Below are 11,941 nucleotides of genomic sequence, written 5' to 3'. Positions count from 1 at the left end.
TTGAGGGCCAACTCCTTCATCATCTCCTTCAAGTTTCCTTTTCCTTTGCGGTCAGCCGCCGACGAACTCGGGCCAGCCATAGGGTTCGGTCACAGAAGGAGCACGATCTTCTCGAACCAACAACCCTAGCCCCCGGCGGTGAGAGACCAACCCCGAGCCTTGGCAGCAACAGGGCTGCCTCGATCCCAGGATGCAGAGCTCCAATCCACCGGCGGGAGGGACGATAGATCTCAACGTCGCCAAGGCGGCGAGAGGAACGAAACCCTAACTAGAGGGAACTCTCATTTCCTCGTAAATAAAATAGTACCATCCAATTTTATTGGATACTCGTACGGCTTAAAGCAACTCACCGGTGTCCATCCTCGTGAGGTAGGCCGACGCACGCGAGCCCGCAAAAAAAGAGAGGAAAAAAGGCCACTTACTAATCGCATAAATAAAGATGAGCACATTTTTGCCTCAGATGGCCAGAGCTGTGAATAACGGACGTGAAGGGGTTAAGTAAGAGATATAGGTTAGGTGAAACCCCCATCAAAATTCCTCCGTTCGTAAACCCCCGGTCCCCTTGCTGTTCCTCTTCTCAGCCCTTCTTCTCTGATTTCTCCCAGAAATCCCTCGCATTCTCGTGCCGACGGCGCCGGCGCACAAGAAGCGAGGCCTACTGGCCCCGGATTTGCGTGGATTGCTTCTTCCTTCCTTCCTTTGTTGGTAAGGAACCCTAGCGTGATCGTTTTTCGGTTGATTTTCGCGGTTCGTTGCTTATTCCTTAGGTGCGTGGTAACCCATCCTCCATTCTTTGATTATTTTCCACGGACAAGACTACAAGAGGAATCCAAATACTACTGATCAGTGTTAATTTTGCCCTTGGGGTTTTTCCGTTCTTTGCTGTGCCAACGATCAGCCCAACTCCAAATCATTCTCCCCCTCCCTCATTGATTTAGTTGCCGATCCCTTTGCAGTAATCACTTCTTTTTACCCAAACAATATCTGGGATTCTTCCAGCTAAATCTCCGTACACACGTTGAGTACAACACTGGGTGTAAATAAAATCGTTCTGAATGGCAGAGGAAATCCACACATCTGCATCGACCCGATCCTTTTATTACTGTTAGTCATTCCATGGATAGGTTTTTGGTTCGTTTTTATCTGAATATTTTAGAAATTGGTCGCATTTCTCATTTCCTAATTAGTATACGAACTTAAAGTGTGTATAAATGAAATGTTAGCTATTTAATCATTTCCGAGGACTAGCACAGCTTTCCATTCACTTTAATTTGCTATGCCTCTTTACCATATGAATCACTTCAAATCAGTTGATAGCACTGACTGAATGTTTTTTTGTGCTCATCCTCAGGGCATTTTATCTCTCATCCAAATCCCGATGGAGCATACATCTGAAGAAGAATCTGAGATTAGTGATTCGGAGATCGATGAGCACAAGGACAAGATCTACGCTCAACTGCGGTCCAAAAAATTGAAAGTGCAGTATGGTGAGAAGATCTTCCGATGCCCGTTCTGCCTAGGGAAAAAGAAGCAAGATTACAACGTCAAGGATCTTCTGCAGCATGCCTCAGGAATAGGGGCTGCTCAGAAACGCAAGCCCAGGGTGAGGGCAGCACACCTAGCACTTGCAGAGTACGTGAAGAATGATTTGGGCAGCTCCTTGGAACCATCATTGCAACTTGCCATCGTTGAGTATAAGCCTCCTAAGATTGAAGAAGAGAAGTTTGTATGGCCGTGGATGGGCATTCTGGTTAATCTACCAGCTGATTTGATGGATACAAATTTTGTCAGGGAAAGTGAGCATATGTTAAAATCACAGTTATCACGGTTCAGACCATGCGAAGTCACTATTCTTTTGGATTCCAAGGGCCAGACTGATCACTCCATCATCAAGTTTGCTGAAGACTGGACTGGGTTCAAGGATGCATTAGCTTTTGAAAAGCATTTCATAGTGGAGCAGTACAGTAAGACTGATTGGAACAGAAGAAACTGTAGAATGGACGATCTTTATGGATGGCTTGCAAGATCTGATGATTATAACTCTCATGGGACAATAGGAGAGCATCTGAGGAAAATTGGAGTTCTAAAAAGTATTGGTGATCAGGAACATGAGAGAACTGAGCGTATAGCTCATTTTACTCGTCAAATGGAAGAGAAGAATAAGCATTTACAAGAACTGGAGCTGAAGAACAATCAAAATGCCATGAAACTTGATAGCATGATGAAGGAAAAGGATCGAATGGTTGAGGAACATAATGAAAGTATGGACATATTTCGATACTGCGTGTTTTTGCCGCATTTTGCGTACTAATGATCTTACTTGTTTTCTACAATACAGCTGTCAGCAATAATATCATCTTGTGATCACTGAACTTACTGAGTTTCTTTTCCCATTCGATAACCAGAGATAAGAAAGATGCAGGAAGACGCTCGCAGGAATTCTAGTAAAATAGTTGAAGATAATCAAAGACTGCAACAGGAACTGAAGACCAGGAGAGAACAAGCCATCCGGAGACATAAGCAACTTGAAGAGTTGGCTAGGAAAAGTAATATTGACAGAGCAAAAGTTGAAGCAGAGAAAGAAAAGGTTGTTTTTCTTGTCTCCTCCAATGCTATTTTATGTTTTGTTCCTTCTGTTATATCTTAATGAACTGAATTTGAACTTGTGTATGCTGTTCAAAACTCTTACAGAATGCAAACGAGAATGTTCTTCTTGACTTAGCAACCCTAAAGCATCAGAAGGCGCGTGAAGAGCTCAGGCAGCTTCTCAAGAAACACGAGGTATTGCTTTAAAGCATTGTTTGTATGTTGGGTATCTAGTGAATATGCACTAGTGGCTGGGGCACCACCTGGTGGTGCCTCTTGAGGCAGGATTGTGCACACTAATCATGCTGGCGTACTAGTCAACGTCCAGACAGTCCAAAAGAGGGATAGTTGCATGTTGGTTGTTAAAAATACAAGACATTGCAATAGAACTACAACAGCAAGATTGTGCATTGATAAAGCAGGGCAAGCATAGCAGTTTCATACATGTGTATTTCTTTTGGTGATTCTACAAAAGCATGAAATGCCAAATTTAAAGAGTCCAAGAGCACATATATCATTCAGCATAAATTTCTTGTATTCTTGCAAGTTTGAGGATAAGATCGACCTGTTGATCTCATATTTCTGAAATAAGGTTGAGGTGAAGAATGTCTTCAGTCCATGAAAGAGATGCCTCTACATACTTGCGAAGCATAAATCCATCATCGAATTATTCATGGGTAGGTCATTTCTGGCATTTCCAGAAGAACAATGCCATAGCTGCGGACATCGCCCTTGGTTGAGATTTTACTGCCCTTTGCCTCCCCTTTTCCCCACGTCCAAGGTTGTCCTATATCGCATTCGTTTTCATATAGGACAAATATGACAGCAATGTGACTACCTACAAAATAAGAACAAGAGCCAAGGGTACAGCAAATGTGACATCACAGGGAAGGTATGTGCAGAGTAACCTAGCTAGATTGTCTTGTTGCTACGTCAGAGCTCAAAAGAGATACCAGGGAGAACTGAGGTTAAGGAGTAGAAAGGGAAAAAGGTAATCAATATAGAGTGTTTTCTAATACAACACATGTACCACTTCGAAAATGAGATACATACCAGAATAAAATGCATCAGTAAAATTAGGGAACGAAGTAGCTACACATGTTTACTTGTAAGAGAAGGCAACAAGTCAATCAGAATATCAAGTCATGTCACCATAGGTAATCTTTATTATTGCTTCTAATCAGTAAGACATTAGAACCAACAACTTTGAGTTTCTAAAAAAAGGAAAAGTAATATATGCTAGGTAGCTAGTCATCTTGCTAATTTATCAACATGCTTGTGAGGGTAAGTGATTACTAAATTCAGAGCTACAGTTTTATATTGTCAACCAGACTTTTGCTTAAAGAGGGATTTTCTAAATTGCATCAGAACCTGAAGGCCCGTGAGATACTAATTAGTACAGGAGCAGATGACATATTAGATCTAGCAATTGGTGTGATCCCATAGTAGATGGAGTGGCAGACTTGAGAGCCATGGAACAAAGACAAAGGCCTTCAATTTCATCACTTTCTATTTCAGCACTTGGTCATAATATAAACAAGATACACCAAATGACCATAGTTCAGTTTACTATTAAAGATTTGGTTATGTCGAAATAGAGAACGTTAAAAGAATAGAGGGAGGAGGTCAACTTATTGGATCTGTGGTGCTTGACAGAGGCAGAGGTAGAAGAGAGGATGTAGCACAAAGAGCCATACCTGAACTCGACGCAGCAATTTTCGTATATAACACAACAACATAATAGAACTTTAAGGATACATAAATGCATCATAATATAATTTTAATTATACATAAATGCCCAGTAATCTGACACTATCCATCATACCTAACCTGAATATATAGAACTACTTGTACATAGCATGATATACTAAAAATCCATATGGACCACTTACACATAGAGAACTGTTCATATAGAGCTCAGCAAAAGAAGGAAAACATGAGATTGGCATTAATACATGTATACATTATTTTGGGAACAGATTGCTTCATGCCAACTTATTCTGCAGTAGGGATAATTTCACCATTACAATTCATGCTAACGTTATAGTTAGAACAAATCATTAACAAAAGGAGAAAAAACAACACTATTTTTGTATCACTGACTCGTTTGATTTCGCAGAAAGAGCATAACTATTCTGGAAACGGAGTAGTATAAACACTGAATTTTCTCTTCGGTCCTTCAAATAGAAGTACATACTGAAGAAGGGAGCTATTCATCCAGCATACAGAAAAATGACCTGCGCTCTTGAAATAAACTGATCAATATGTGAAATTCAAAATTTCTCCGTTGTTGCTTTACCCCTACATTGAATCACACATCGGCAGGTGAATAACACTCAATTTTTAAAGTATCTCAACCGAATCAGGATTAAAAAAAACTACAGTTTAAGTGCCCATTAGATAGACAGGCTAAAAAACATAGACATTTAACCTTTGAACTATTACCTTACAAATGAGATATATGAGATCCATGTGTAAAGCTGTTGACAATGAACAAGTCCAAAGAGGAGGTGTAAAAGATAACTAAATCATATGATGCATCACAAAGGATTTTTTTTTAGTACATGATGAATCTGCAGTACATATTATCAACGAATCATGAGAGTATATATCTGCAAGAGTAAATTTCCTTTGAACAAACAGTAAAGGTCCAGTTTTTAAAATGTGTCCCAAATTTCAAAACATACAGGTTCAGTTTTTACCTGCTAGAACAGGAAGAATTCGGCAGTCTTTTATACAGCTTCATCCTCTTCCTCTAGAATGCACCTGAAGCGAAAAAGCAAAGGGTAAAATCAGATGCACCAGAACCAAACAAGAATTTATCTGCTCCAGATATTCAACATTTGGCCTGGGAAGGGGGCGGACCATGACCACAACCAGCCTTACTTCTAGAAAAAAAACACAACCAGCCTTCTCGCCAGTCATCTTCCTCATTGGTTTCCCACGTCCTCATGTACCAACCTCCTTCAGGAAACCAGTGAGAACCTTAGGGGTGCATATACCAGAACCCGTAGTGAACTCTAAGAGGTAGAGAGAGACCTGGATCCTCTAATCGCGTGTTCGTGCTGCCTTCCCGACGCGGCGATCACAACGGCAAGGACGTGGATGGTGCGGCTGGGGATCCTTGCCCTCGTAGCTGAGCGCCAGACCGCACTACTCAAGGGAGATGGGCAGCGCCGGAGGAGGTGGGATGGGGGCGGCGATGGCGGGGGCAACCCTAGCAGCCACTTGGGAGAGGAAAAGACGAGCATCGGGAATGTGGGCATCGGGGATAACCTCCTCACCTCCACTGGTCGACCGCCTCTAGCAAATCCGCTCATCGGCCGATCCGGTGGAAGGGGAGGACCAAAAAGGAGCACGCCGGCAGTGGCGCGGGCGCATCGCCGGATCGAGTAAATTTTGCGGGAGGGGAGAGGTTGAGTGCGATGATAGAGAGGGGAGACGAGACGAGAGGGATGAGGCGTGCCTACGAAGGAAAGGTCGCGTGCGTGGGGAGGAAAGGGAGGTGGGGTGTGGGGCTCGATGTGCTTTTCCGCTCCCAATGGCTTTATTTTTCTTTACTTCGACACAGTAAAAACGAGGACGTGGCTCTCGCAAGCGTTCGCCCTTTGCGCGACGCGTAATGGGTTTGATTTGTTTCACTTCCTGAAATTGCAGCAAGAGAAAGAAGATGCTTTCAGGAGGCAATACAAACTGGAAGAGGACTTAACTTCTAAGCAGAATCTTGAGATGGAATTAGCACAGTTGAGAGGGAAGTTAGAGGTAATGAAGCACATGGGAGCTGAGGCAGATACAACATCAAAGGAATTTGATAAGGTGTCTGAAGAGCTGAAAGAGAAAGATGAACAACTTGAAGCCATGGAATCTGCAAACCAGGCCCTTATTATTGTGGAACGAAGGACCAATGATGAACTTGAACAAGCCAAGAAAGAACTTATACAGATATGTATAATCTCTATTGTACTCTTAATTTTCTATTGATTGTGATACCTTATATATCGCTTCGTCCTTCTCGCGGGTAACAAATTACTCGCTGTGTAGGGCCTACAACAGATACAAGTAACTCGATCCACTATTGGTGTCAAAAGAATGGGTGTGCTTGATGAAAAAGCTTTTGTTGCTGCATGCAAGAAGAAAGCAGGAAATGGTGTTTCTAAAAAAAATGCAAAGTATGATGTAGAGGCAACACTTGTGTTATCAAAATGGGAAGATGAGATCAAGCAACCAGATTGGCATCCTTTCAAAGTTATCGATGTTGATGGACAGACAAAGGTAAGCCTTTTTATTTTGCTTATATTATACTGCTCCTTTTCGGAGAACAACATATACTGGTTGAGAGGGTGTCCTGGTCCATGTTTCTGTAGTTCCATGCATGTTTGTTTGTGTATTAATATTTTTGATTTGATTTGATTTGATTTGATGGGCAATGGTCAGATTGTCAAAAAAGAAAGGAAAAAACTGAAGTATTTGAATTTCAACTGGATACATCGCTATCCTGATTTGAGTCCTTGATCCAGTAATGAAAACACTGTTATGACTTTGCAGCCTGTGATTCTGATAGACGTTTGAATGGTGCAGGAAATAGTCCGGGAAGACGATGAGAAGCTGCAAGCCCTGAAAGAAGAGCTAGGGCAGGAGGCCCACGATGTTGTGGTCAAGGCCCTTCTTGAGATGAACGAATATAACCCCAGCGGCAGGTACCCCGTCCCCGTGCTGTGGAACTTCAAGGAGAACCGGAGAGCGCCGCTTGACGAGGCAGTAGCGTACATTCTCAAGCAGTGGAAGACGAGCAAGAACAAGAGAACCTACTTCTCCTGAGTGAGATCCGACGCCTCCTAGTCCTAGCTGTAGTTTCTGGCCTGTGGCGCTGTAAAATCGTATCGTAGTAACAGTACTTGATGCTTAGTAAATTGCAAAAGGAATAAACACAATTGCGAAGAGGGTTTTAGAAAACCATTGGATTTTTTAGAGATACTAAGCTCCCATGAAATGAGACCTGTTGGTGCTTTTTTTTGTCGTTGTTACGTTTATGGCCTCCTATGTCAAAGGGTGGACAGGCCGTCGGCTGCAATGGAGCCTATTCGCATCGGAACCCGACGCTCATAGCGTAATCCATGGATTACCTCTTCGCAGGTGTGGGCAAATCTGTAGTCCTTCGACTCGAATATGGAATGAGCAAACTCCCGGGTCTTCCGCCACAAGAGCGCCCCGCTGACGATCCTTCTCAACATCATTATAGAAGAAGCAAAGTTTTGGAGCATAGCGGGAGCAAAAAAACTAGGGGCACTACTTGAACGCGAGTAATTGCCATGTGGATTTGTCGTGGGTTGATTGTAACAAACTCTATTCTCTCTTCTTAATTAATGGATGAGGCAAATCTTTTGCCTCCGTTTCAAAAAGGAAAAAAATAGTCCTTCGACGCGTTTTCCGCTGAATACGACCTCCTTCTTGGGGGTGGGGGCGAGCTGGTTTTCTACTTCGTGCGTTTGAGAGGGGGCGACGACACCTTGCTAGTTCTGCGTCAAGCAGTCGAGTCGCGGCTTTCTCCGTCTTCCTCGTCAGGCTCCTCGAGTTGTGGGTTTGCAGTGGAAGACCGACGTCATCCTAGCATTGGGGGAGAGCCAGAAACAGAATGATCGAGCGCTAGAGATCCAAGCCAACGTGAGTACCTATCTGACAATCGTTGTAGCTATGCCTTGTAGCGGTATATGTAACCTCAAGGTTGTGAGCCAACAAGGTTGAGAGATTGGATATATGTCAAGGTTGTGAACCAACTAGGTTGAGAGATTGGAGTTCTTTTGGGACGAAAATCAGTGCAGAAAGAGAGATTCGAAGAGGCAAATGTATGAGTGAATTGGATTGTGTGGGAGCGTGCATGCACATTGGATCATGCCTACACATGCCAGCAAAGTAGGGAAGTTACAGGAAAGGAGGCCATTTCGGTGTATATGGTCTGAAGATCAGTTGGGATCATGTAGGATCGAAAACGACAATACACCCCAACACTAAACGACTAGCTACGGAAACACCGAACTAAAGACCAATAAACTGAATAAACAGGAATATCGGTCAACTCAGTTTGGTTTGGTTCGTTGGTTTTCTATGTAAAAATGCTCAACTCTATCTGTAATAGCCCCATAAAAAAGACTTAACTCATGACCGAGAAACAGCAAAGCGCGTCACCTTCTAGTAAGCATCCAACTTATCTAATATTTCTGTAAATCTGAGATGGAACGCTGAGGAGAAAAGGTGGCAGTGGGCACTTCCTGTATTCAGTTTGCATTCAATCACCTTTAATAAAATATAGATATATACTCCGAAGGCATGTCCTTGTAAAATTACAGAAAAAGTTCCTTACATAAGTGCAAAAAAGGAGAAACCACCATAGCCTATGTTTTAAAGGCGTCCGTAAGGCGACGCCTAGGCGTCGAGGCGCCCCCCCAGCGCTTTGCGCTTTAGGCGCCTAGGCGTCCGCTTTAGGCGCCTAGGCGTCGCCTAGGCGTCGAAGCGCCCCCCCAGCGCCTTAAAGCAAGGCGTCGCCTTAAAAACATAGACCATAGCATTGTTGATTTTGCATTACATACTTTGGTAGCACCATTAAGCCATCCCAGCCACCGACACACGGCGCTCAGTACACAGCTTGGAAAACTCTGAGCTGAAGCATGGTCAGCAACGCAGCACAGATCATCCTCATGCTCCTCAACACGAGCGCTGAAGCAGCAGAAGTCCTGCACCAGCCCAGCAGAAGCACTTAATATTACTACTGGTACAATAATTCAACAGTAAATTACGTGTGGAAGTGTTTCTTGTGAAATTCATGTGTTACAAACTGGAGTGCCTTTGGTATACTAGTAGTACGTGTGAAGTAGACTCACTCAGATGCCAGGAACTTGCATGGCCCGAAACCTATCAAGACAGACAGCAAATAGGTCACACCACTGAACAACTCATCATTAAAATAAAATATGTAGCTCAGCCACGGACTTATCAAGAGTAAGCACTCTACATCCGCTGATGGATGGAATGGAGCAGAAGATATATTTCAAAAAAGGAAAAGGAATTTACTTGGGTCCCTCTTGGTGATGGTTCCAGCGCCGCCGAAGTTGCAGGCGATGTCGGAATTGCCGTTCTGCTGGTAGAAGATGTTGAAGGCGTAGGAGGCGTGCAACAGCAGCGTGTTGGGCTGGTAGCAATGGCCGCCCGGCTGCAGCGGCGAGCAGTCGGCGGCGCCCTGGCCGCACGCCCAGTCCAGCGCGTTCTGGAGGTCCTCCTGGGGGACTCCCGGCCGCGCGACGCACCAGGTGACACCGTCAATGAAGCTCGTGTTTCCCTCGGGAGGAGACAGGGTAGGGATCGGAGTGGTCGACTCGGCCTTCTCCTGCGGCGCGCCTGCCGCGCACACTGATCACACACATGCATGATTCAAATGACACAACAGCGCTCAAATGACAGGGTAGAGCAAGTGACATAAGAAGGCACGGGCAAAGAAACAAGAGACATGTATATATGTGGTGTAAGAACTCACCAATGAAGCACGCAAGGATCAAAATAACGTTCATGATCAGCTCCTTTCTCTTCATGTGTGAAACAAAACTAACTCAAAAGACACCCCTCTCTCTCCCTCTCCCTCTCCCTCTCTCTCTCTCTCTCTCTCTCTCTCTCTCTCTCTCTCTCTCTGACCCGTCTCTTTCCCCTATGTGAGTCTTAGGGAATATAATGGGAGTCCGAGCGAAGAGCGCCTGTATCAACAGGAAAGAAGCTACTGTCCATGCAAAGGGCACTGGATTTCAGTTCACTACTCGAGTCGCTGAAAGAAGCAACTCATGAACCAAAAAAGTCCCCGGGTTGCTCACCGTGCATGGTGCATACTTATGGCCATGGCAGAGAGGCTTGTGTGTGCTGTGTAAACCAATGCAGATCAGATGCCTTTATGACTATAAAACAACACTGACGATATCGAATGACTTGAAGGCCAGGCAAACCATAGATTCTGCTGCCATGCCATGGAGGTATGCATGCATGGCCATGATTTCTAAAGGGACAAAAGGAAACCAGGCAATAGATTCCACGAGATCTCTCAAGGGGCCAAGTGAATGGTGTGTTACCTTTATTTTATCTTTTTGCTGTTTCATGGTAGAATGTGTCGGAGCTTCACGAGCAAAAGCTTTTCTTGTGGATTAAGGGAAGAACCTCCATTCGCTTTACAAAGCTAGACTCAAACCTAATGAATGAGGTTTGGTGAACCAGATTGCCTTGACTGACCTACACCACCTGCCAAGTGCCAATGGAACAAATGACATGCTGAAGCATATATATGACAAGTAACAAGTCTTGAAAAAACAAGCAAGCTGCAGTGAAACAGATAGACAGGACAGGTAACATAGCATACTAAATAGAATGGAGCAGCTAGGAGTGAAAAAAACCCTGAGAAAAGGCTCCTCAGCTCGGTCGCCGAATGGGCCGATCTTGATTCCCTTCTAGTGAGTAGCTGGCAAGAACTCAATTCGGCTCGGCCACCGCCACATCCGGGAAACTTGTTAAGCTTAACACGAAACCACTGGCACAAAAGTGGTGCCAGAAACTTCTTTGAGAAAGGAAACCATACTAGCAGAAACCATCAGTGGTGATCCCAATGAGTTGAGACATATGGAACAAAGTAACACCAACTAACAAGGTTAAAGAGGACGTATAACTATAATATTGGGCTAACCTACCTTTGATGTTTGTCATGAAGAAAGTTGTATCTTTAGACAATATATATGGTCCTGCATTGATTTACTGAAAAACCTGATCATGTCGTGCAGACCTACTTTTCACATGCAAATCTACAGCGAATACTTGTCACGCAAGGGAAGCCTGCAAGTAACTACAACTGTGTTTGTTGGAATTTCGATTTCGAATCAGAATCTGGCTAACAGTCATATCTCAGTTTTGTCTCCGCTGAAATGGTTAATTTTGGTTACATGTGATAATTAAAAGTACTCAAATGTGTTCAAAAAGTCTGTAACTCGCACATCCTCAGAAAGAATGGATTCATGGGAGATGTGTCATTTTGGTATCTTACATACATACCAATATACTAGTTACAGGACCACCCGCAAAACATGTCTCATGTCATTGTCTATTAAATAAAAGGGCTCATGTCATTGTACTGTTCTTGTTTGTATATTTTTCTTCTAGATAGAAATAGAATACACAGTTACAATGCCACAGGAAGCTTTTACCTTCTATTTATCCACCCTACTTTCATATGCTCCAGATCGTTAAAATGCACGCATTGTGAAGATCATGTATTTGCCCTGGAGGGGCACAGTCCTCTGAGCCCATCAGTCCAACAAGATGCCATCCTGCTGTG

General features: G+C 43.8%; 2 protein-coding genes and 1 long non-coding RNA gene across 6 annotated transcripts; 1 reads left to right on the top strand and 2 right to left on the bottom strand.

Moving 5' to 3' along the window:
* The first annotated feature begins 566 nt into the window (after nt 1–566).
* Nucleotides 567–7,596, top strand: LOC119363816 (factor of DNA methylation 1-like). The gene is made up of 7 exons (XM_037629183.1): nt 567–705; nt 1,352–2,261; nt 2,406–2,587; nt 2,692–2,781; nt 6,244–6,528; nt 6,628–6,858; nt 7,165–7,596. Exons 2-7 carry the CDS (start codon nt 1,379–1,381, stop codon nt 7,402–7,404), a joined length of 1,911 nt encoding a protein of 636 aa, XP_037485080.1. The 5' UTR covers nt 567–705; nt 1,352–1,378; the 3' UTR covers nt 7,405–7,596.
* LOC119363817 lies at nt 2,973–6,109 on the bottom strand. Of its 3 annotated transcripts, XR_005174458.1 has the most exons (3): nt 5,626–6,109; nt 5,473–5,550; nt 2,973–5,352 (listed from the first exon to the last, which is right to left on the bottom strand). It is a non-coding gene; the product is annotated as an uncharacterized LOC119363817 (long non-coding RNA). The 3 variants fall into 3 exon arrangements; XR_005174457.1 differs by having other exon boundaries at nt 5,452–6,109; XR_005174456.1 differs by having other exon boundaries at nt 5,473–6,109.
* Nucleotides 7,597–8,878: 1,282 nt separating the features above from the next.
* On the bottom strand, nt 8,879–10,683 carry LOC119363815 (major pollen allergen Ole e 10-like). 2 transcript variants are annotated; one of them, XR_005174455.1, is made up of 5 exons: nt 10,112–10,683; nt 9,652–9,987; nt 9,462–9,492; nt 9,148–9,314; nt 8,879–8,975 (listed from the first exon to the last, which is right to left on the bottom strand). XR_005174455.1 is itself a non-coding variant. In XM_037629182.1 (4 exons), exons 1-4 carry the CDS (start codon nt 10,164–10,166, stop codon nt 9,215–9,217), a joined length of 522 nt encoding a protein of 173 aa, XP_037485079.1. In that variant the 5' UTR covers nt 10,167–10,683; the 3' UTR covers nt 8,879–9,214. The 2 variants fall into 2 exon arrangements, 1 of the variants encoding a protein (XP_037485079.1); XM_037629182.1 differs by having other exon boundaries at nt 8,879–9,314.
* Between the last annotated feature and the right edge of the window lie 1,258 nt (nt 10,684–11,941).

The sequence above is a fragment of the Triticum dicoccoides genome, chromosome 2B (genome assembly GCF_002162155.2).
Source record: "Triticum dicoccoides isolate Atlit2015 ecotype Zavitan chromosome 2B, WEW_v2.0, whole genome shotgun sequence".
In the NCBI taxonomy this organism is placed as follows: domain Eukaryota; kingdom Viridiplantae; phylum Streptophyta; class Magnoliopsida; order Poales; family Poaceae; genus Triticum; species Triticum dicoccoides.
Note: the sequence above shows the minus strand (reverse complement) of the source record. Positions and strands in the feature narration are given on the sequence as shown.

What these genes read in the sequence shown, in the direction of transcription:
- LOC119363815 (XM_037629182.1), bottom strand. Translation starts at nt 10,166, where the DNA reads ATGAAGAGAAAGGAGCTGATCATGAACGTTATTTTGATCCTTGCGTGC. An exon ending in CATCACCAAGAGGGACCCAA is followed by an intron (nt 9,493 to 9,651) that starts GTAAATTCCTTT and finishes CTGTCTTGATAG; the next exon opens with GTTTCGGGCCATGCAAGTTC. An exon ending in TGCAAGTTCCTGGCATCTGA is followed by an intron (nt 9,315 to 9,461) that starts GTGAGTCTACTT and finishes GGGCTGGTGCAG; the next exon opens with GACTTCTGCTGCTTCAGCGC.
- LOC119363816 (XM_037629183.1), top strand. Translation starts at nt 1,379, where the DNA reads ATGGAGCATACATCTGAAGAAGAATCTGAGATTAGTGATTCGGAGATC. An exon ending in GGTTGAGGAACATAATGAAA is followed by an intron (nt 2,262 to 2,405) that starts GTATGGACATAT and finishes TTCGATAACCAG; the next exon opens with AGATAAGAAAGATGCAGGAA. An exon ending in TTGAAGCAGAGAAAGAAAAG is followed by an intron (nt 2,588 to 2,691) that starts GTTGTTTTTCTT and finishes AAACTCTTACAG; the next exon opens with AATGCAAACGAGAATGTTCT.